The following is a 25,838-nucleotide window of genomic DNA, read 5'->3' on the forward strand; positions in this document are numbered from 1 at the left end:
CCCATGGGGATCAATAAAGGAATATAATAATAACTATTTTTAAAGGATTTTTGAATGGATGCTAATTTTAAATATATTTTTTAAAAAACGTACCCCCTGGAGTGCCTTCACGTACCCCCATTTGAGAACCACTGCTCTAACTTAATTTAACTAGAGTATTCTCAGTCACTTTATTTTCACTTGCACAGTTTTAATTCCTCAACACATGTTTTATTTTGAAAGCACTACCCGGAAGCAGTGCGTACAAGTCGCTGTCTTGACGCTGCTGAAACGTCCGCCAGCGTTTCGCTTGGTCCGCCTCTCTCCTCCCGACTGCACTCGGCTGTTCTCGTGTCGGAAGAAAGGGAAAAGAGAGAGAGAGGGGGGGCGAGACTGGTCGTACTTGGGAAGAAGGAAGAAAAAAACAAAAAAAAGTAAACGAAATTAAATATTAACACCAGCCGTCAGCGGAAAGTGGAAGCGTTACGGATCGGCAGCTGTGAAGTCGGCAGTGAGCTCCACGTAGACGCTGCGTGTCTTAACGGTGAAAACACAGCAGTGTGCTGGTGAGCGACACAGCACAGCAAAGGTCTCCTCCCAGTCTGTTGACGGATACAGTTTGGCTTCAGTGAGAAGGAGAGGCACCACAGCCAGACCTGACTGTACACTACCCAGGTAAGACCGCACATGTGTGGATAAAACACATTAACAGCAGACATTGTCGCTTCTTAACCAAAACACATGTTTCACTGTCATTGCTGTCAGCTTTCACAGTCCTCATCCGTTTATGCAACACTTACAATTTACACCTAACACTGATTCAGATCATCATCTTTAACTACAGTGACCACACATATGTAGTCACATATGAGGCTTGTTGCTGAATGAATATATATATATATATATATATATATATATATATATATATATATATATATATATATATATATATATATTGTTCAACAGGTGCTGTCTCGGCCTTCTGCCCTGTTTATTCCTCACAGGCCCCACCTACTGTATTTGCCACATAATGACTTATTTTGGAAAAAAACAACAGATTATTACAGAACCAAAAAAAAAAAAAAAAAAAAAGCCAATTTCTTCACATTCATCGATTATGCAATGGGTAAGAGCTTGCATCATTTCCAGTGTAGTCCAACATGAAGCAATTAGATTGTGACCCTGGTGTGTGATGGTAGAAGTGAGGGCCCCACACAGGGAAGTGGCTGAGATGTTTACACGGAGCATCACCAAGCTCTGCTGATGTCCCCCTGGCCATTAGTAAGGCCAGAATACAGACCGGCCATTGATAAGGCCAACTCATTAGTACCCCATTCGTCGCCATCAAAGCCTCCTCTCAATTCCCATCAACACGAGTAGGTCGCACCACACACTGGAAGCTGAGGATCAAATACTTCTTGCCTTCATGCTGATAGTTTTTTTTTATTTTTTATATTGACACACTAAATTTAGGCATGATGAAGTGAACAGCCTTATGACGGACAGAGGAGGGGCCTCAGAATACAGACAAAGATACAGGAAGGTGTGTGAACATAATCTGTTGGTGTCTCTCTCATTAAGGCCCCTACGTTACTTATATTTGACACATAAACTTCTGTCAATGTACTCATGACCGACATGCCCAGTTGGCGTCTCAGGTAAAACAAATATATATGGTTGCCTTGGTCCAGACCTTTTGATTTTGTTAACTCCAGCTAGTTCACAATTTCTGTCTGATGTCAGTCAAGGAATATAGAAATGCCGGTGACGACCTCCGGGACCAGCTGCCTCGTGCTGTCAGGCCTGATCATGAGCCTGTCTGGTGCCATTCCTTGGAATAAACACTTACATATTATATTGCCAAAATCTGAAAAAAATCTACAAAATTAGGAAATTCAAGATTTTTTTAATTTGACAGGATAGAACAGCTCAGTTCCTCAAACAATACTTATTGAGATGTGTGTTGTATGTGGAGGTAAAAATGTGACCTTTTGACATGAAAGGCCCCCCCCCCACCCCTCCCCTCTACCAACTTTGATGCTGCTTTTCGAGCTGTGTGAGTAGGTTAGCCCGGATTAATTTATTGAACAATTGATGATCTGTTGGGATCATGTGGGGAAACGGCACACGCAGCCGTAACCAACGCTGTAGTAACTCATCGGCTAACCGGCCTGCTCTGGAAGCAGCTTGCATCTCCTCCGACACAGAATGCTGCCCGACTCGCTCTGCTGACGAAAAACAGTTTGTCGGAAGAGGAGGAAGACACAGCGGCGGCCACTCGTCAGCCAGGATCTGTTTCCTCATAGAGCTGCCTGTGGATTCCCCGCAGGTCTTTTATTGTACACAGTGTGTTGAAGTAGCAGTTGGTATGTGTACTTGTACGTGCATGTGCGTGCTTGCTTCAGTGTCTTTTTAGTGAACTTAGTACTTCCTTACCCGGCTGAGTGGTTCCCATATTTCCTTGAACACATACACAGATGAAGTACTAAAGTATATGTTTCTAAAAGTACATGTTATAAAGTATATGTTTCTAAAAGTACACTGTATGTTCTAAAGTACATGTCTCTACCTCATCAAAGAGTACTTTCACAGTCTTTCCTCTCTCTTTTTCTGACACTCACAGTAATATGCGTACTACAAATTCATTAAAACACTGTAATAGTGCTGTTATGAACATTACTGGGTATTGTTTGACTCAGTTTTGAGCTGAAGTAATTAGTCGATTAGTCACATTAGAATATTAACAACTATTAAAGATTAATCACCATAGTCATTTCTAACGTAAAAATCCAAACATTTAATGCTTGAAGTCTGTCAAATGAGACAATATGATGCTTTCTTGATATCATAAATGATAGTAAACTGTATCTTAGGGCTCTGGACTGTTGGATAAAAAATTGAAGACGTGACCTCATGCTCTGAGACATTATAAAAAAATTCAAAATTTTCCGACATTTTATAGATTAATAAATTAATTTAGAAAACTAACCACCAGATTCATCAACAATAAAAAAGAACTGTTAGTTGCAGTCCTCAAATTCATTTCATATTAATTGACCTTCGTTAGTTAATTTTCAATGCCAGTGTTTTGATGAGCATGTGGTATAAGAAGTATTGTCATGTTTAGAGATGGTGAAGGAGATATTGGCACCAATAGATCTGTGGATTGTACACTTTATGTTTAGAGCTGAAACAATTCGTCAACCAATCAATTAATCATCACAAAGAAATTAATCCCAAACTATTTGATAACAAATTCATCTTTTTTGTAATTCTTCAAGCAAATTTGTCAAATATTCTCTGGTTCCAGCTTCTCAAATGTGAATATTTCCAGCTTTTTGCAGTTTTATCATATTTAGTAAACTGAGTATCTTTGGATTTTGGACTGTCGTTCAAAACAAGACATTTCCAAGCCATCACCTTGGCCTCTGACATTTTTCTTTTATCATTTACATTTATTTTATGGACAAAACAATGATGAAAGTATTTGACATATGATTAAAAATGAAAATACTTAATTAAATGCAGCCCTGAACATCAAATGTTAAGTATTATCTAAACACCAGCAGACATACAACAGCTTTTAGAGATGCCATGATCATGTTTTGCCACGATACCGGTTGTTGATCATCGATGACCAACCGGCGGATACAGATTGTTTTTGTTGTTGTTTATTTTGTTATTGTAGCTATTTTATTAGAAGTAGTATTTGGAAGTTGAACAGGGCAACTAGAGATCATTAATGCTGATAGCATATTTTTACTAAATATAACAATATAACATTCGGCAGCAGATCCATCAGGCAACAGTTTTGATAAATAACTTAATGTTAATTGCAATGACTAACTGTAACTGTATGTTCAAAGATAAGTGAACCAGATGACACATTTGATGCACACTTTCGGTGCTTGACAGTAAGATTTTCTGAAGATATACTCTGAGACAATCACGCTAAACTGTTGGTAGCTACACTTTGAAGATCTTTGGTTAAATTAGAAGATTGTCCGCTATTATTGATTAAGGAATTCATCATGGCAGTGTTCGATTATTTTAAAGGATTTTTGACCCGTATGATTAAGCGCCTTGATCTATTCGATCTTTAATCTGCTGGGTTAGACATTACAGACATTTCTGTTATTGCTAAACCTAACTACACACTTCTGTTGTTCAGACGTGTTGAAGTTTGTTTGTTGTGTGTGTGTGTGTGTGTGTGTGTGTGTGTGTGTGTGTGTGTGTGTGTGTGTGTGTGTGTGTGTGTGTGTGTGTGTGTGTGTGTGTGTGTGTGTGTGTGTGTGTGTGTGTGTGTGTCTGCGCATGCTCTGCATTGTGTGTGTTGGTAGTCACAAGGCTGAGCCTACAGTGGTTTGCTTGAATTCCACCCTGCCCAGGAGCACATTTCCTGAGAGGAGTGGTGGTGACATTGCGGATACACAGTCACACCCATCTGTTGGTTTGGCAGCAGAATAACTTGCTTTCATGAAATTCCAAGTGTTACTGCGTCTTTTTCATTGGCTCTAAAATGGACCAACTCAGTAACATATCTACTCTAAAGCAGAAACATTCTCCAAGATATTGTTTCATTTTTTTTGTCTGTTCTATTTAAATATTGATTGTTCTATTTAAATATTGATTAAAAGCTGAGGATAGCTGGTAGATTTGTCACCGCTGACCGAGGAAATAAGGCCCTGTTAGTGCTCATGTACTAATAAGATTGAGATCAAACTCAGATGGATACATTTGCAAAGCCAAGCAGGAAGTGTTGCCATAGCAACCATCTCAGATAGGTAAGAAAGGTAGTGTAACAGACCTAATTTCCCCAATTATCCCTGTAACTGTGTCAAGAGTTTTTGACTGTGATTCATCATCATGGCTCCCTCTTTGCCTTTTGCACTGCAGCTTTGTGCAGAGCTTCTATAGCCGTGTTTGCAGAGGAGATAGTTGATAGACAGAAAGGTAGAAGCGGCATCTCCACCCAAACGAGGAGCGCTTTCATCCTCATGGAAAGATTTATTACTGCAACTTCCTCCTAAAGGTCCCATGGTATTCAATATATGTATTGAATATGTATTCATGATTTTCCTCTCAAATCCCTGTACTGTGTGGATCAGGATAGAAATCATTGCATGATTTATTTTGGTCAAAGGCTTATGTCAAAGGATTTGAAACCCAACCTTCACAAGGGGGTGCTGCAACAACAGTTACTTTTCATTATCAACTAATCTTTTTTTCGTGTTTTGATTAGCTCAAATTGACATCTTTAAAAACAATGTTTTTTTTTCTAAAACAGAAGGCCAAATATATTCTACTATCAATATCATGAAGGAAAGAAAAGCAGCAAATCCTTGCAATTTAGAAGTTGGAACCAATAAATGTTGAGCATTTTTGTTTGATTAATGACTTATAATGGTATATCAGTTAATTGACTGATTGTTTTAGGTCAGAAAACATCCAGACACCAGCTCCTTTTTTTATCATTCACATGCTGAGTATTGGCTTTCCAGCTAATATTACACCAATTGTTAGGAATGAGTGTTTACGTATAATTTTTTTAAATGAGGTAAAACAACAAAGAATCTTCTATATCAGTTGTGATCCGCTTAACGGACTTTGCGTAATAAAGGATATTTAAACAACAACTCATGACAGCCTGAGGTATATTGAGACGTAGGCCGTCGCTAACGAAGCATTAAAGCTTTCCAGCTAATTAGCTAGCAAAAGTGTTCATTTGTCGAGGCTTCATGTGCAGACAAAACCACCAAAGCGTAACAGGCAGATCTATTACAGATTATCTCAACCATGTCATTTCTGTTCTAGGCTGCTGTATTATGTGCCATTAGGATAATTGTCTTGTGAGTAAAGAATCAAATGTGTTTAAATCAATCCTTGTCACAGAATGTATAATCACTAGCCGTTGCTGGCAAAGCGCTGGGAGCCTGACTGTGACAGCGTGTTATGAGCTAACACAGAAATCCAAAATGGCCCCCTAACATAAAACAAGCTTTTGGATGAATCTTTTCTAGATGTATCCAAGTCCACAGAGTGAAACCAGTGTGTGGATTCTGAGCACATGAATCTTAAATGTGCAAAAACAACAGATTATGATGGAAAGGAGCGTCTGTAGTGAGTCTTCTTTTCTGTAGTTTTAGAAGGTGAGTTTCTTTGACATTGTTTAAGATTGAAGTAGCTGTTTTTCATTAACTGTGAAGCAATGTTGAACAGTGTACAAGCAATATACATTATTTATTACCCACGGAGACAATTCAAACCTTTTTTTTTGGTTCAGGTTGTGCAGGAGGCCTCCGTTTGCTGCCAGTGCTGCACACGTCTGTTCAGGAAGCAGATAAGATAGATGTGTTTAGAGTGTAAACTATGGCCAAGGTTGAAGTTCCTCGTAGAGTCGCTGATGTGAGGTTAGATTTGCAACTGTCCCTCAAACTGTCAAGGTTAGTAAATGAGCTGACAAGTTGTCAGGCGGAAGCAGGAAGTGTCGGCAGCGCATGTGTTGGTAAATTTGCCTCAACTGATCATTTAATATAATATAACATCATATTTTACAATTTCACACAAATGTCAACAATTGATTTTCTCTGCTAACAAAAATGCAAACCAAAGATTTAATTATTTGTGCATTAATAATGTTTGTAAACAGAATAACAGTCCCATATTTTGAGCAAGCCTCATAATATCCTTGTGAAAAAATGACGTTGTCATATATAATTGTAAATTGAATCAGTTTTTGGTGTGTGTGTGTTGGTTTCTGTTCATGGGGGAAGTGGACAGACAGAAGAAAAAGTGAGAAAGGGGCGAGGGAGAAAATGTTTATTTTGGAGCAGTGGTGACAATAAGAGTCTATACTAAGTCCCGTTATCTTTAACCTGCCATATACAGGAACGTCTCTGTCGTCCACCAGCTGTTCAGTTTTACTTTGTGGTTGGTGACACAGGAGGGGGAACCTGCTGCAAACTAAAAGCCTAGGATAAAGGAAAAACATATTTTTTCCTTTGTCATTACAGCCAACTCCTTAAAAAACAAAAAACCCCTCCTAAGACTGATCCGCATAAGGCGATGTGGTGGTAATGTCACAGGAGTGGATGATATTTGGCGGTGTCATAACCCCCAACAGCTATCTGTAGGAACAAATGAACAGTGTGTCTTTCACAGAATATTGTGGTCATTTTGTGGATTCTGCTTTAAGAGCTGTGTGTGTGGTCTTTTAAATACTTAACATATTTTGAAGTCAGCCCCTCAGGTAGTGGAGAGGAAAACACTGGAGCTCTCTGTGTGATACATTTCAAAACATTCAGTAATGGGGACTTTTTTTGTGTTTACATATTTTATGAATAATAGAAAGCTGTGTACCAGATTTAGGCAGAAGAAAGCAAAACTCTAAATACTGCGTAGCACTGTAATATTTGGGACAGTCATAGAGTAACATATTGTCATCCACAAATCTGCAGTATCTTCTTTCTGCCACAAGGTGGTGCACTCTGACTGGATCCTGACTCCCTTTAGTTGTTAGCTGCTTAAGAAAAGGTTCAGTGGTCCCTCAAAGGCAAAACATGTGACAAGGTGCTTCAGTGTGCTTTCAGTCAACACACTCCCTCTCACACACACAAACACCTGAACCATCTGTCAGTTTGGCAGTGCCAGATGGTCCAAATATACTGTATTTATTTTTATTAAACTTGTCCATTACACTTCTGTTAATCTTCTAATGAGAGAGATGTAACGTGTGTTTGAAAGAGGCCTCTTCCTGCAGAGAGAGTGTGTTGTGCGTGTGTGTGTGTGTGTGTGTGTGTGTGTGTGTGTGTGTGTGTGTGTGTTGCACCTGCAATGTGAGTCAGTTATTTAAGCTGTCAGAGCGCTCAGATAGTGTGTGTGTGTGTGTGTGTGTGTGTGTGTGTGTGTGTGTGTGTGTGTGTGTGTGTGTGTGTATATAATGTTACTGTCTGGATTATTTACTGGAAGGACCCTCTTGTAACCAACACAAGCAGAGTATCATTAACACACCGGGCCGACAGGTGAGGTTCACTCTGTAGATGATCGGGGTTTTTTGTGAACCTACCTGCAGTCACAATACTCACAGTGATGCTGCTAATAATATTAATATGATATAAATATTACTACATACTTTTAAACCAAGTGCTTTGTAAGGACAAGGTACAATACAGTCAGACAAGAAATAAAGCAAAAAGCAATTATCATTTCTGCAAATATGCAAAGCCAAGAAGAACAAAACAATGTTTTAAATAACACTGAAAGCTACAAGCACATGTCTGCAATGGGATTTTAGCTTAAACTATGGTTTGCCAAATTCAATATTATTAAGCAGATAGCAGATGCCTTGCTTGACACAATATCAATACATTTACAGATCGAAGCCTTCACATTTGTTTTAATTATCAATATCTTTCCCAAAATGATCCTTTTTTCTTCCAAATTACCTCCGAGTTCTGTGACGTAATGTACATGTATAATGAATAAAAGAAGCCTAATGTCTGTGAGAGGCTTTGCACTTGATAATGCAATACTTCAAGGTTTCCTTATATAGTCACATGTGTAGGAATGTAATGTAAAGCCAATCCTACTTTCTGTTTGGTCTGGGCAAAGTGCTTTTGAAGTACTCCCACTCACAGGAAGACACACCTTTTGTGAGGACACAAACTCTCCTCACGTTATTTCCTCTGACTTACAGCACACAGAATTTCATAAGACTGTAGCCCAAATATGGGCATATCCTGTCAAGACTGGGAGAGAGTCCAGCGGACATAAATAAGCTTCCTGTCAGACAGGTAAGGAAGAACAGGAATGGATATGACTTCCTTTGATTGGGTTAAAAAAAACCACGAAAACAAACATGCTGACTGGAGGAAAGTTAAACATGCAGCAGATGCATGCATTTTGTCTTCAAGACTCCAATTACAAATGATTCATTCATAACATGTCTTGTGGAATCAGCATGCAAATTCAGCTGTGTGTGTGTGTGTGTGTGTGTGTGTGTGTGTGAGTGTGAGTGTGAGAGAGCAGACTGGAGAAACAGTGTCACTTTGAGGGCTTCTTTCATTACTTTAGCGCCCTTTATGAGCCTATGGGGAACTTTACTGGCACCCCAAACAAAGGCCAGTATGTGTGCTCCCTCACTGAGACCTAGTCGGGACTCTGAAAAAGAGCTTGACACCTGTGGCATAGGGGGCTCGCATCCACAAGTGTTTGTGAGGAAAAAAACTGGCCCCCCCACACCCCTTTTTGTTGCCTCAAAGTCCTGGGGCCCCCAACATTTTTTTGTCCGATGCCACACTATGTCACTGTGTTTCAAACTAGCAGAAACAGGTGTCCAAGAGATGCACAATCACAGCCTGTCTCCTTGTTCACAGACTCAGTTGCTGAGATCAGGTGCCTCATTCACACTTTATCAAGCTGAATCACATTTAAAGAGCTCGGAGGCTTTGTTTGATTAGGATTTATAGTAATTGACTATGTTCTGGTACATGGTGGAACAAGGCCTCACATTTTGTCCAGGAGGGGTTCTCGTACAGTGGCTCCTTGTGCAATTACCTCTCTGGACTGTAACAAATAGGCAATGTTCTGTCTGCAGGGCTTCTTCTTGGAGAACGAGACACACGTCTTATTCTGTGGAACAAGAAGCAATCAGCCTCAGGATCTGCATTTCAGACATTTCCTTCTGACTCCTAGGAAAAAAATAATTACATCTCTGTGTACACACACCCCGATATGTTTAAGGCTTTACCACAGTAGGGTTTTGTTTAAGGTTTTATACTTTATACTACGCAGCTCTGTGTGTATTATCTTATATTAGACATAGACTTGATTATAACTCCAAAAGAGTGTCCACAGTCCCTTTTTAAAATAAACAAAACTACTTGTGCTTGTATTAGGGGCACAGGTGAACCCAGTGACCTCAGAGTTGACATGCTTGTGCTGAGAAATGGATAGAGCATGAAGGGAGAGGAAGTAAACGGAGACGGAGGGAGGATGAGGAGGAGGCAGAGATCATTTCTGAAGGGATTCGGGGTGGGCTGCAGAGGAAGTGGCCTCAGTGTGACCCACAGAGAGAGCCTCTTCCTCCGGCCGACATGTCTTTGAAACTGGATGAACAGAGTCGCAGTGGTTGGAGGGAGGAGCAGCCATTCATGTGGTTTCTGATTAATTGTGTCTCAGACCCCTTCGTGTGTGTGTGTGTGTGTGTGTGTGTGTGTGTAGTGGTGGGGGGTTGTAAGTCAATCTGGCTGTGTGTAAGTCAATGCGTCTGTCTGAGAGCCTTTCAGACTCTGTTCTTTTAACTAATAATTTAAACTTTTATGCATTGATGTCTAAAATGTCGAGGTACCAAACTGATTCTACTTAATTTATCTGACTGCTCTAATTGATTTTTTATTTTTTTTTAAATGATGAAAGTTGCAACAGGAATTTGAGTTCATCTTCACTTTCCCTCTCGGCAGCCTCTGCCTCTAAAACTGCAGATGTTGGAAAAACAAAACCAAAAGTACTTTTGGATTCTTAGTGGCATTACTGGTAATTCTGGAGTCACATTGAATGTCCTGTGATGCAACATCCCGAGTGACTTCAGGGTTCTTTTTGGGTGCTTTTTTGAGGGATTTTGTGCAGTGTTGACATGCTTTCATTTATTATTTGAAGCACTTCTGTTACACAGATTTGATAAAAGTTCAGTTTACTAGTCATAAGGAGTGCCACACAGCATTTGAAAACAGCTGTATAGTGGCTTTCCAAAGTTTAAGAAAAATAACCCAAATGATGTCATCAGGTTATCTCAGCTTGAACTTCATACTTAACATTTGTAGCCATGTTGGCAGTTTTCATTCCAGGCACTGTTGCTTCAATCTACCTCTTGTGACTTTCCCATCTATATGGATGACTTATTGTAAATTGATGGGGAACTCCCTTAATTGGGTGAATATGGATAAGAGCAAATATGAATTAACCAATGAATGACAAAACACAAAGTTTTGAATCTCATTCTCTCTGCTCGTGGCCTTTTGTCCTCGTGGCCTTTTGTCCTCGTGGCCTTTTGTCTTCCTGCTCAGCACTCACCAAGGCCACCAGCTCTGTCATAAGGTGATCATAAAGTCATACACCTGGCCTTGTGACAATATCGTCATGAACAGATAGAGCTAATCAGTTTGTAATATGGTTATTCATCAGGATTAACTCTAATAATACTGTTTTCGCCTGTGTCAATACTGCAATAACTTCATGAATGTGCATTTGTCACAGTGACTGTTGCATCTTCCTTCTGATAAACACCAGGAATTAGGCGTCAGCACTTCCCAACAACTTGTTCCTGTTTTTTGAGTCTTCGTGTTTGTTCGTGCATGGGTTACTTCTCGTGCAATTTGTCTCGAGTAGTCATGTGCAGTAATCTCATGCCTGTCATTCCTGTCCTTGTTTGTTCAGAAATGTCCCTTATTTTCTTGCAGATAATGTGGATCTTTGGGTCCTGAACTATACGCAGTCAGAACTATAGATAAAGACACTGAGAGCATGTGACTTATCATTCATCACTCCTAAAGTTATCACAAGCTTCCTGTTGTCCTCAGGTATTTTAGAGTTGTTTCTCATTAGCATTCTGCGGCTTGATTAACAAAAGCAACACATTTTCTCTAATTTCAGAGGTTGTCAACCAGATTATCTTTGTATTTTTCCATTATTCTAAATAAACTGTTGCTCTGTGTGACCGTTAGTTTATGACTCTTAAACTATTTAAACCAAATTGAAGGTGTATCATTTCTCACCTCTCATATCTAGCCCTTTGTTCTTTCCCTTATCTAAGTTCAGCACACAGATGACACACAAGTAAGGGAAACTGCTACTCAGGAAAGTAAACGATACCTACACTGTCCCTTTGACCTCCAAGGACAAAGGTCATCACTTTGTAGACAAATAAATTTCACCCTCAGAGCGACACACTAGAGTGAGCATAGCTTCTCAAATATCCACCGTTTTAATGAGGCCATGGCAAAACATTGATTAATGTCTCGTGCAACAGGATGAATGAGAGCTCTGAAATGTGGACTTTTCTTTTGGTGTCCCAAATTTCCATTTCAATTATGCTTGAAAAATATGTGTATTTGAATGCACAAATCTGCATATGCACACACACATGCACACTTATGCCTACACATTTAGGACACATTGTCACTACACATTGACATAGAAGGTTTTCTTGTTGATTGACAATTGATTGATTGATAATCCATTAAACAATTTAGTGTTTCAGTGTTAAAGATGGATGCAAGGTGTTTACGGCAGATACCTTTCAATTCATAGTTATTAGATGGATGCATATTTAAAACGTAGTCCGGCTTTATTGAGCTTTGATTATATTCCTATACTCATAGTGACTTTACATTATTTCGTACTGCTTCTCCAGACCTGTGGTGCTGAAAAGGAGAAGGTTACTGAGACTTTTTTTCAACGTGCTTACGTTGTCTTCGTTCTCAACTGTCTCCACTGGCATCCAAAACACAAGCTGACCAATCACAGTTCTTATGGTTTCCACATGGTGTCTCTGTAGCTGCTGTAATCCTGGCACCTATTTAAATGTACTTGAAGAGGCACACGTCAGCTACAGCAGCTACACGTAGGCTCCAATAATATGATGTTATACCTTAACATAGAACTTTAAATCCATCCTCAGGGTATTCTGGTGCCATATAAGGGGGTTTGCTCTTAATGGTCTGCTGTTTTGATAGAAATGCTTTATGATAGTTTATGATAGTTGTCTCACTCTGAGTCATAGAGTGAGACAGACAGAGATCCTCCTAATTCAACTGTACATGCAGGATTCCAGTGAATGAACAGCACCACTATATGAAATGAAAAGTGAATTTGTGTTGAACTTTTCTGATGATATAGGAAGCTCTATTTTTTTCTTTCTCTCTCTCTCTCTCTCTCTCTCTCTCTCTCTCTCTCTCTCTCTCTCTCTCTCACACGCCCCTCCTGATAGAGGAAATCATGCAGCCTGCATTTTTCCACCACTAATCCCTTTGTCCTGTTTAACGTGGTTGGTAGCTGCCATTGATTTCACAGATGACTGATTTTAGAGTATTTTTCTTAATGTTGTCTCTTACCTGACTTTAGCCTTGCAGTACAAGTTTATTGTGAGAGTATTACAGGAATGTATCTACTGATTTTCATTTCACACATTAAACTGAGCAGACAAAATTTGCAATTATCTTTCATCACCTATATATCATGTAATCATGGACATGGACTTTGCACCTTCTGACTTACACACAATCTTTTTCAGAAATGCACACACACCCTATCACCATTTATCTCACCTCCTGACTAATCCCATTTCCTCTCTACTTGAAAAACCAACTCTCCTTTACGACCTTTACGTTGTTTTCTAATGAGCTGTGTGACGTCCGAGCCATTATCAATTATTCCATCCATGCACGCTGTTGTTTAACCCCTTCCTGCTTCTGCGCCAGCAACGAGGAGGGGCTGTATGACGGCCAACTACTAACACTGCAGACCTTTGGCCTTCTCCATTCCACCTTCGCTGCAGTCGTAACATGAAGTTGGACCAGCTCAGGGGTGGAGGCTGGAAAGACTGAATGCATTTGTTTATTGTTCCATATAGGCAGGGCAGTGTCGGGTTGAGAGATGGAGATCTATTGTGTTGTATCTCCCTGCCTTCGTCATGAATAGTAGCTTTCAGAGGCAAGAGAGACTGAGGCAAAAAGCAACGCGCTCACAATAGCTTTAAGTTTTACGGCGTTCCTGTCGCCGGCAGCAGATTCTTGGCATGCGTCCAAATGCAACACACACACACACACACACAGCTGCACAACTTGCTTTCTCCAGCTCTCTCCCTGCACACACACACACACACAAACTCTTATCTCAGCCTCAGTCGCAAGCACACGTCTTTTTTCTACAGCCTTCTGCCCGACCATTCATTCCTTCCCTAGCATCCATTTCCAGAAAACTCCGCTCGGCTTGCACTAAGCTTTCTTTTGTGCAGTTTTTTTCTGACAACAATGCTGTTTGTTTTCCGAGGGCAGGGCGGAGCGGAGAGATGCTGCCTGGCAGCCTCCCGGCCTAGGTCGCCTGTGTCTCCTGCATGTCACCCTCTGTGCGTCTGCAGTGACGTCTGAAGGGCATTATCTGCCAAAGGCCTCTGTTTGTTTTGGGCTGCTCCGGGCTTGATAATGGCCCATTACTGAGGAACTAGAGTCTCATAGGCACCTCGGTGGAAACTGCAGAGACCTTGCTGCTAATCTGGATGACATCCAGCCGTCAGTTAAAAAACACTTTGCTACTGTTGGGGTAGTTTTTAGCTGTAACCTGCTACCCTGTAGACAGAAACAACACAGACCTGTTGGCTATTTTTAGTGCATACTCTAGGTGCTAATGATATCACTGAGGCGGTGGCTGCCCTTTGTGTCTGTTTTTGTGTTGCTCTAGACGTTATGCATGCTGTTTGTAAGGCCAGTTGTGTCTAAATACTTTCAAAGCATCAACAAGTATTCAGACTGTTACAAACCTGGCTCGTTACCCCGGACTTTCCTGTTGAAGGAATGCAAGGAGCTCACTTACATCAATGGAAAGGACAAACATATTCCAGTCACTGTTGTCTCCCTTTGTTTTTATTCTTTCTTTCTTTTCTTCTCTCTTTTAATGTCTCTTGCATTGTAGAAGTGTGAATTAGTCCCTTGTGGTGTACGTCATTTCTAGCATATGTCTTCTCTATACTATTAATTGGACTTTTGATATGATACTTCCTGATATCCCAATACTGTCTCTTCTGTTAATAGTTAGTTTTCGGATTTAATGCATTGTTTAATTTTGGGTGTATTTTATGCTTTATTAAAGGACAGACAGAAAATGAAGGGAGAATAAGATGAAAAGTTTTATGCACAAGGTCACAAGTTGTACTTTAACAGGAGACATTGGAGTTCCCTGGTCAGCGCCTTAAACAGAGTGTTTGCATGAATTTCTACACTAATTATCTTGCAATGGTTTTTGAAGAAAGGGAGGGTAAATGTGTCTTTAATATTAACTGGGCGCCATATATTTTCACAATAAAAGTCAAGGTGAACAGAGTTGTTCCGATACCGATACCAGTATCGGAAATTCCAGTGTTACAGACTAAATGCTGGATTGGGTACCCTTGAGTATGCGAGTCCATGGTACTACGTTATCATCATATCATTTATCAGATCATTCCCACTACTACCCAATCTGTACGTCCTGCCCGATTGGTGCTGCGCCTGTGCAGCTCTCAACTAGATGAGAAAGAAGCAAGATGGCTCCCTCCTTATCTACTTTTAACATCATTTCTGTAAATAAATGAAAACTGAAGATGGAAGTTCCTTACATCAGAGCCATGTCACTTCTTTCTCACCTATGAGAGCTGCATATGCACAGTACCGATGGGGCAGGTGCTCCAGGTATCCATTAGACCTTCACTTCGCTACACTACACTTACATTACTTTACCCATAACATTAAAACCACAGTGTACCCACATTTAGGATTACACAACTGATAATTTGCTACTTCAACAATAGGCTAACAGGATGGCTGACAGTGCTAGCTTAAAATGTCCCAGTCAGCAGTTCAGGAGCCATGTTTTACCACCCATCTCACTGGTGAAGAGAGAGGTTACAGAGGTCAAGGACAGAATTTTTTTCCCCCGTTGATTTTAATGGTGTGAAAATACAGCCGTTATTCCTTTGCAAAAGCAAGAGACCATGCATGTGTATTCACGCATAAATGAAACCAAAAGTTTTTTGGTTTTTTTATGTGCAATGAATCTCTGCAGCACCATTACTCCCTAAGTCTAAATAAGGCAACATTAGTCAAGAGGAGTGTGTGAACTGCGTTCTGTGTAGGGTGGAGCCTAATTAGAGAGTTGCCCCGGATAGGGATTGTTTTCTTTCACCATGAGAATTCTTGCTTCTGCTTAATCCTTACAAACTCTACCAGTGTTACTTGCCCCCTCTGTTATCACTGTTATCTGTCATTATGTCAGGCAGTCAGATGCTGCTCCTCTTCAGTAACAGCCACTGCATGTGCAGTCAGTCTTGTTCACACAATCTTGTTCCAAGTATCGTCGTGTTTAAGAACACTGATTAGCTTGCCGGGCTTGCTTACTTTTCTTGCTATCTAATGCCTGTTCTTACCTCATCTAACTTGACATGCAGCTTTTTCTATATAAAACGTGTGCTTATGAATTGAGTTCATACAAAAGTGGGTTAACTTGTAGTTCCTGCAGCATAACTTGTCAGCCATCTAGTCTGTGCTTAAAACAAGGAATCATTCATAGTTTATTTGGACAGGAATGAGCCTCGAGTAATTGCGCATGAATTTAGGATTTAGAAACCCTGCAGAAATGAGTCCAGTCTAGTCCTCTGTCTAGACACTGTATGACTTTGTTACTGTATGCTAGATTGTTTTCTATCCCGTCAAGCCACACAACTGACAGGATTGTGAAGTTTGCCAGATTCTGAGAACCTACTGTATGGAGCTTTTTATGTTTGACCGAAATGATTTTTATGGTGCTAAAGAAAAAGAAACCACAGAGTTGTGTTATTTGTAGTGCCACATGTTTAATCTTTCCATTAGTCTTTGCATATAGTTCTGCAGCTTTTCCTGGAAACGTCGGCTTTCACAGGAATAATGACTGCCCTTCAGCCAATCATAGTGGAGCATTCTTGCAAACCAGCATAGAGGACAGTGCATTTCCCAGTATTCGTTTTGTACTTAGAGTGCAGCCAGTGGACTGGGTGGGGTCCTGTCAGCTTCACTTATCTCAGCGGCCATACTTACAGCTCTCGTGTGGTGCTGCAGCTCTGTGTCTTGTCATAGTTCCCCTTAAATCACAAGATCTACTTTTCTGCTTCTCTCAGCTGTTCGTACTTCACTGTGGGCTGAGCATGCATTCAGCTGATACATTGCCTTTTCTAACCTTACTGTGAAAGAGGGCCCATTTAATGTCATTTTTCCGTTATTGATCAATATGTGGATTCTTTTTGATGCATTGATTATTCATTTAGTCTTTGTAAACAGTGGGGAATACCCATCATCAGTTATGATATTCAGTTCACAGTGAGAGAAAGGCTTCAAATCCTCACAAAGCTGCAGCCAGCAGATATTTGGCATGTTTGCTTGAATAAACAACTTAATCAATTATCAAACTAGTGGCCATTCATTTTCTGCTGACTAATTTATTAAACAATTAGTTGTTTGAGCTGCACTTAAGACTGTACATGACCTGAAAGGCCTCTATCGTCAGTGTCCTCCTGTCTCTATGGTCTCTGTTTATCACGGCAAACAAAATCATTGTGGTATTTTTAGTGTCAACTACATGACAGTGGCTGCCAAAGAAAACCATGACAGTCACCGTCCCTCTAACTCCATCCTTTTTCTTGTGGGAAAGTAGGGATGTCACTCCGGTGTGTCTACCCACAGCATCTCCTCCCAGCCTCACCCTTTCTCTTTCACAGACCGACACACTCAGCAGACAGAAGTCTCTCCCACCGGCTCGTAAACACAATCCCACTTTACTCAGCAGCAGGACTGATGACTTGAGTATTATTGAGTTTGATAAGCATGTTGACCAAGTGAGAACAGGCCGGTGTTTATAGTAAAGCAGGAGGGGGAATGCACAGTAGCACTGATTTGATCTCCCAGCAACGAACTCCAGTGTGAGGTCATGTTTCAGATGTAGCGAGAGATTGGTTTTTCATTCAGCTGGAAAAGTGCTGACTGGCAGCAGAGAGTATGAGAAGGCTACTTTTAGCTCGCAGACTGGGAAACGCATGCTTGTAGAGAGTGAGTGCAGGGGGCGGGGCATACATGAGAGTAATGACAGAGTTTTGTGTGTGCGGGTACACAAGAAGGGAACAACCAATCAACTCCCTTGTGGCTGGAGCCGAGTCTTTGAACTCTCTTTCTTTCAAAGCAGCCGACATCTGTCTAGACTACAAATATCGCCTTTCCACAATTCACTGTTCTAAACTTCCCGACTGGTACATAAAGTCAGACAGACGCCAGGCTGCAGATATTACAAGGAGTTTTAACATGATTGTTATAAATGTTACTAGCAATAAAATGACAACTTTGATTTGGAATCGAGCAGATAGTAAAGTAACGTGCTTGTGCATGATCTTTTATGTTTGCAGCAAATCAAAGAGGTTGTTATCCTTGTTTTCAGAAAGAAATGTCTACAGCTATGATGTACAGTATTACCGTTTACCATGTTCACCATCTTAGTTTAGCACGTCTGCAGCTTGCAGGCTCCCACAACACTTTAATCAGATTTGTGAGGTGTGGGACTTTTAAGTATATCCTCACAGCAGCATAATTCCAGCCTTACTCTACATAAATTCTACCCAAGGCCTCTCCAAATTATTGAAGTTAATGAAGCTGGCAGCAAAATACTCTACAATGTCCACTATCATTTCCCTCTTTAAACTGAACTATGGGCGCTAACTTGAACTGTGTTTTTATAATCTTACAAGCCACAAAAGAGCAGGTAGAAAATGACAGAATTGTTATTTTGGGGGTGAACGAAATGCAATGCTTTGCATGTGATCTTTGCGTACCTATCATCACCTCATGTCATGTCTTAAGTGCAGCCGGCAATACTTAAGCCCAAAGCAGTTTATTTCCAGTGGTGTTACTTTATTACAAAAGCTTCTCCCATCTGAAAAGCTTCAGATAATCAGAAGGGACCACACATACTGTACAGTTGACAGAACTGAAGCTTCTTTTAGCCTTTAATGGGCGTCGTTTCTATTAGTCAGCAGCAAATTTTAAGAGATTTCTTTGAGTCTGAGCGGCAGGGTAGTAGCAGTGTAACACACACACACACACACACACACACACACACACACACACACACACACACACACACACACACACACACACACACACACACACACACACACACACACACACACACAGTTTTTCATCTATGAGAGTTGGTGTTAATGAAGCTGTGTCATAATGGCTCCCTGTTCTTAGCACTTTGAACACTGTGCTAATGACTCCCATGTGTGCGGGTGGATTTATGTGTGCAAGGTAGAGTGGAGCAGGGGGGCTGTGCTGGTCTGTGCAGTAGGTGGTCCTGGCTGGTGTGTGTGTGTGTGTGTGTGTGTGTGTGTGTGTGTGTGTGTGTGTGTGTGTGTGTGTGTGTGTGTGTGTGTGTGTGTGTGTGTGTGTGTGTGTGTGTGTTGTGTGTGTGTGTGTTGTGATAGGGTGGGCTGTGAAAGGGGTGGTCTTTTTCTGATCCTTGGAGGTAACGTTTTTGCAATGCTCCTATATGTGCATGCTGGTGTTTAATGCCAAACTCTCACACAACGGTGCCCTCCCATAGAGTTTCAGTCAGACCGGTGCTGCTGGTCGTAGCTGGCAGCACTTCACAGGGGCTGCACAGTTTCACTGAGGTGACTCACTGAGGTGACTCACTGAGGATGGTTTGCCTGCAAGAATCACTTCTTAGTGCCGGTGGGATTTAAGTGCCGATTTAGCTTCCTCCTCCCTCTACTCCACATGCTCGTTGAACTAATACAGTAATTTGGCACCAGTAGACTATTCAATTTGTCTTTATTTCATCTTAAATTTCAGCCGTGCTAGCTTGCCTATCTGTTCTGTACAAAGGTAATTAGTAAAGAAGTGCAACAACCAACAGTTCGTGATAAATTACTGCAATTCTCTACAGCAAATGGAAATCTCGTATTTTGCACCTTTTAAATTCAAAGCATGGATCATTAGCCTTTTAGGTTTCTGCAGGGATGGTTTTAAAGAAGGAGTTCTCCAAGTGTGGTATTCATTGCAGCCCTGCCGTGTGAAGGCTGTTTGCATTTCTCACGTTATCTCTTTAGTCATGTTTTATTTGATCAGCAGCTTCTGTCTCGTGTTTGCATATGGCACAATTTATAAACAAGTGCAATCTGGTTTGCTTGGCAGCGCTAGGAAATCCAAGTTCTTTCCTGACAGCAGTAAATTGCTGCTCAGAAAAGCGTTTCAAAACAGTTGGTGACTAACCTGTTTGAGGACTGCCTCAAAGGATTTGTTATACTGATTTCAAGTCAGCCAGGAATGTCTTTGAGTTCATTATTGTTACAAATGAGTGACCTTGATACTGAAATGATCACTTAGGGGACACCGCACCATCAGAAATGAATCTTCTGAGTCTGAAACACTGTAGACTTTGTGGTGGTTGTAAGCTGTGATCAGCTTGGATACACATCATAGTGTCTGAAGCAACATCTGAAACTCCTCCTGCAGTGTAATGAAACCTGGTGTTTTTCAGAGAAGCAAACACATGGCACTCAGTTCCATCCAAAGACTATAGAAATAAAGGCCCTCACTCATCATGTATAGATGAAAGGATTTTTTCGCCATCTCCACCTGTGGTGCCTTGCCTTTGTGACTAAGCTGAGAATGTTTCTTAAGGAGGATTGTTCGCTTTGCATTGTACAGCATGGCCCTTTCATGTCTCACTTTCATGTTATCAATAGCATTTTAGCTCCTTTAGTCATCTCTGGCTGTGCTTCCTTTGCAGTGATCACTTATCTTTAGATGGAAAATAAAACTCTCTAATCATGGAACCCCCAAGCAGAAGTCATAAGATGGAGTTTTTCCTTCCCTTTCTATTTCTGATTTTTTTTTTGTTATTGTTCCTCCCTCCATCAAAGCTACAGCATCAGAGGCTGTCTGGAGGGACTACATCCTGTAGGGAAAATGGGGTGCAGACAGGGTTGAACATAACAAATGTTATGGTTTGTTTTCTATAAAAAAGGTTGACTATAAAAAGTGAATGCTCGTTACTCTCAACTGTTGCATTCACTGCATTTATCCTGCTATTATTCTTTGTATTTACAGTTACTGTGACCGGGGCCTGATGACTAAACACTGTACACTTATAACACGAATTAAGTAAAATATTGAAGTTACATTTTAAAATTCCAGCAGACATCATGACAATATGCAGATAAAACAACAAAATGCCAATTTAACAATTATTTCTATTTAATTTTGTAATAATAAATAAATCTTGAATTGGCAAAATCTTTTTTATTGTGCGTTTCATAATAAACTTCTGAGAAACCGTGCCTGAAGCTTCCTGTTCCCTACTGAGAAAGGTTTGAGTCAAAGCCAGTTGTGTCACAAAGAGGCACATGTGTGTTGCAAAAATGTTAAAGGAAATACGTGTGTGTGTGTGTGTGTGTGTGTGTGTGTGTGTGTGTGTGTGTGTTTTATGAGATACACAGAGAAATGGCAATAAAAGGAAGTAAGAGTGCAGGGGGGAGACTTTCCCATAGACTGCAGAATGTGTCCGGGCTTGTTCACATTCAGTCTGTAAATGATTAGCAGGAAGAGGAATCACAACCCCGACCCACTGCAGCGCTCCAACGCTTCACTCTCAGACATTTTCCCCTCAGTCACACACACCTTGACACACTGAAAACCTTTACATAGCTGTAGATTTTGGTTTAAATGTAGATATGCTGCAATGTCAGACATTCAGTCATTGTGGTTTAGCAATTATCAGCAGAGCTCATATTTCACTGAAACAAAGTGGAAATATTGTGCCATGTCTGCCAGGAAGGGCACTGTGCTGATGCAAAAGGGACTCTTAGAACCAAAAAAACCGTTTCCACTTCAAGAATAAAACCCCCACTGTATGCAATATGGATGTAGTCTCCGTCACGTCAACCATAGGTTTGCAAAGAACTGTTGTGAAGCTCAAAGCGGGTGGACAGTGACGACACAGGCGAACTCTAAAGATGATCAAAAATGAGTCATCCCCGGATGACGCAGTGGAGGAGACAGTTAGCAGATAGCAACATGAGACGGCACTCACCTGTTGATCAAATAGGCCACGCCCCCAATTGATACAATTTAAATGGGTCAGTTAAATACAAATTCTCCCCCCATACAGTTGAACGAGGAAATAAGCCATAAAGACCAAAACCAGTTTTGCACTAGGAAGGAATCATGTTTATTTATTTATTCTGCAAAGTTGGACATTTTAACATCGGGCTCTATGGGAATTGAATCGCTTCAAGAGCCAGCCTCAAGTGGCCATTGGCACATCTGCATTGGCTTCATTCAAAGCACCAGAAGTTGCTGCCTTATAAAAAAATAACTATAAAAAAAATAACGATTTTGCTTTTATTGATGAAAAAAACCCGTGTTTTTAAGGACGGTCCTACAGAGGTAGAGGAACAGTAGAATAGCAGCCGTTGACACTTATTAAACCAACAGTTATTTTGTTGTTTGTACAACTAACTTACCAACAGTACATTACATTATTTACTGAATGAATATTAAAATAACACTCTTATCTGCACAGACCGTGTTATTGGCTCATGCTCCTCTAAACCATTACTGTCATCCTCACAACCAAGTTATTTCTGCCATCTGAAACAGGTGTGGGCTCTCCTGCTGTAGAGACAGCATAGACAAGTTTACAATGCCTTTTATTGACTATCTCCGACTTAACCTGAAAATATAATCAAAGGTGCAGGAACTCTAAACAAACACACAGCTTTAGCGTCATTCTTGAGACAGATTGCAGCTTGGCTGAACACGCAAAATCTGTATGACAATGTGTCTTTCTCTTCAGTGTTAATCAATCTTTTCTTTTTGTCACAGTGTTGTATTGCCAAGGATGTCTTCGAAGGCTCACAGTTCCAATAACATCGCCCACGCCCGGCGAACGGTGCAGCAGCTGAGAATAGAGGCGAGCATTGAGAGGATAAAGGTACAGTGCCACAATAAACCAACTCCATGCATTTTCATTTTCTAGACTTTTATTCCTGCTCCGGTTGTTTGGTTCCATTTCGACCAATTTTTTAAATATTATATACATTTTATATATTGTAAAGATATCAAATTGTTGCAAATGTCACTTGGTGTTGTTAAATTCACTTTTTTTAAGAGACAAAATAATTTATGCTTCTTCATTGAGAAAGTATATATATTTCTTTAAGAGAATGAACAAAGTAGCAAATGTTTTCCATTGTTTCTGTAGATATCCAAGGCCTCTGCAGACCTCATGAACTACTGCAGTGAACACGCCAGAAACGACCCTCTCCTTATGGGCATTCCCGCCTCAGACAATCCCTTCAAGGACAAAAAACCCTGCAATATATTGTAGTAGATGCCACTTCGCATTCATGTGTTTATTATTTTGCTTATTAATGTTGCTGTATTCTCTTTGTTGGGAGGAGTAAGGGTTGGACTGTGATCGTATCATTGCCATGTGTTCCACTGTTCTGCTATCAGTTCAGCAATTCAACCAGGATTTTCCTCAAAAAACAGCAGTATGTAATGAAAAAAGGAGTCCCCACTAGTGCCACTGTTCAGTTTGAGCTCTGACCACTAACGCTAAGACTTTGGCTGCATGAGTTGTGAATGCATCAGGTACAGAATGTTATTTTATTTGTGGCTTGTAAGAGTATTGTAACAGCAATGACACCCCTCAGTGATGGATTTGGTCCTTCCTACTGTATGTACTGTCATTGGGTGGTGTCTGTTACGGTCTCACTGGTTTTGCCTTAAGTGAAGAGATTCTTACAGCCAAAGTTTCCTTTCAGTCCTTTACAAGCATATTACCTTTAACATGGATAATAATGGCTCTTATTATGTGACCTTAGACTACAAGTATTTAAAAGATTTTGTGCAGTTGCGATCACTGAATTCAGTGGTCAGCGTTTACATTGCCATTCAAATGTTACCGTGATGTATCATTGATTAGGGACAGTATTGTCAATGAATCTGGTGTGAAATTCAGACACTCGAAAGTATTTGGTAACCCAGCTCTGACTGGTCCACGACAATCCGCATGCTGTTTAATCCATCGTTTTCCTGTCTGGTATTTACAGTATGATTACCAAGATACAGTGTTGTCTTTAGCTGATTTAATGGTCCATCATGTGGAGATCATTTCCATATGAACATCGTTAAATCCAATATCATCTATGCTCAGATTGAAGCCATTGGTATAATATGACCCTGGTGCTGTGATGCTTTTGTCAGCTGTACATGTAAAATACAGCGTGACTGCAGCAAAAATGAAAATGCTTTATCACATGCAGAATTCTAATTCTTTTTTTACTTTAGGGATCAGCTGACATTGTGTGCAGGGCAACACTGTGTAATAAAGACCCTGGGACCAAGCCAAACCAATGATACTACGTTTAAAAACATCTACATATGCATCTGAATGAAACGATTTGTAGCCATTTGCTTCTGAAATTTTCTTTTTTGGTACGATATTTTTAGGGACACTGACGACATGAAGCATGTCAGCAAGTGTTGCACAATACTGTGAGCCATGCTTATTTGCGTATCACAAGTGTCTTAGTTGAGGAAATGTGCATATTGTTGTCTAAAAGTGTTTTTGGTACAGGTACAAATGGTAGTGTGCATTGCTGAGAAAACCACTCTCCCAAAACTGCTCTGAACTTTTTCACGTTTTTTAATTTATACTAAACATTTGTGTCGGTGGGGGTCTTCAGTCTTCAGTCTAACATTACCTTCATGTTGTGATTCTTTGGGGGAACATATCTGCTACGGTAAATGTAACAAAAAACAGAATAAATAGCATAAATTAAGGAATTTCTTACACTCTAAAGCCTTACTTGTGTTGGCCTTGAATCATAACTGGGAGTGCTTTCTTGAAAAAAAAAAAAAAGAAGAGTTTCTATCGAATGTTTTTATCTGTGGGAGGAAAGTGATTTATAACAATATTGTGCCATCTGTTTCTGTCTATATGTCAAAAAAAGTAAACTGTGTTTCACTAAACTGGTGCTCCGCTTTTCAGCAGTTTTGGTATTGTTGCCCTCTGCAAAGGGTTCTTTCAGGTCTTCAAATCAACAACAGCTTGTTATTATCCAGTTGTATTGTAAATGATTGTCTCTAAAAGTCAGTTTTCTTTCTTGCAATAAATCACTCTGTATGCTTCAAGTGCAGGAGAAATTCAGATTACTACTACAAATTCAGATTACTAGTGCCATGTCACGATTTCTGTCCATTCAGCAACTCTGTAATAGCCTTATTGTTCCATTGATAGCTTAATTTAACTGTCAGAATCTGCGTTTTGATAAATGTCTTTATTAATATACCAACCTTTGTATGAAGACTTAACTAAGATTAATAAAGTGAAGCATTCCTAAAGTACAGTATTGAACTAATATATCAATAAAGATGTGCACAGTCAGAGGTTTTGAACTCGTGATGACCGCTGCTGTCTTGATATCTTTAACGCATCCCCAGATTTACAGTGTTGAATGTAGAAACCTGATTTTGCTCTTTTTACTGTTCACATGGAGCCTGGCCAGAGAGATCTGCCCACAGTTTATCTGGAGCCATTTCCTCTCATTAGTCGTTTATTTATATCTCACTCGGGATAGGAGAGACCTCCGGCGTCTCACCATGGCTGTCAGAAACCAGAGAACACAAGAGGGCTAAATATAGAAAGTACCAAAACCAGATTTCCGCTCTTGGAGAGTAGGTTACTATTTTGGGAAAATGTCTTCTTACCCCGTGAGTGTGTTTTCGTTCACCGTTGGTGGCCACTTGGGTCTCTCTGACCTTGTGTCTGGCCAGCTGGTGGATTAACAGCTTCTTTCATTTTCTCCTGCACACAATGGGAAGACCACACGGGAGTAATTCTCATTGTCAGCTATTGTTCCGACTGCAGAAATACTGAATTTGACATGACGGCTCTCACATTTAAAACTGACTTATGATGAAATGACAATGTCACCTATTATTTATTGTTAAGGACTTTGCTTTCCTCTCATTGTTTTCTCACAGATTGTGCTTATTTCTTTGAAATAACAAATGTCA

The 25,838-nt window shown here is 40.3% G+C and overlaps 1 protein-coding gene across 1 annotated transcript; it reads left to right on the forward strand.

The window, feature by feature from the left end:
- The first annotated feature begins 333 nt into the window (after nt 1-333).
- Nucleotides 334-25,199, forward strand: gng12a (guanine nucleotide binding protein (G protein), gamma 12a). Its single transcript, XM_054626807.1, has 3 exons — nt 334-654; nt 22,638-22,746; nt 23,017-25,199. Exons 2-3 carry the CDS (start codon nt 22,654-22,656, stop codon nt 23,140-23,142), a joined length of 219 nt encoding a protein of 72 aa, XP_054482782.1. The 5' UTR covers nt 334-654; nt 22,638-22,653; the 3' UTR covers nt 23,143-25,199.
- Nucleotides 25,200-25,838: the final 639 nt, after the last annotated feature.

This window comes from Anoplopoma fimbria, chromosome 3 (genome assembly GCF_027596085.1).
Source record: "Anoplopoma fimbria isolate UVic2021 breed Golden Eagle Sablefish chromosome 3, Afim_UVic_2022, whole genome shotgun sequence".
Lineage (NCBI taxonomy): Eukaryota > Metazoa > Chordata > Actinopteri > Perciformes > Anoplopomatidae > Anoplopoma > Anoplopoma fimbria.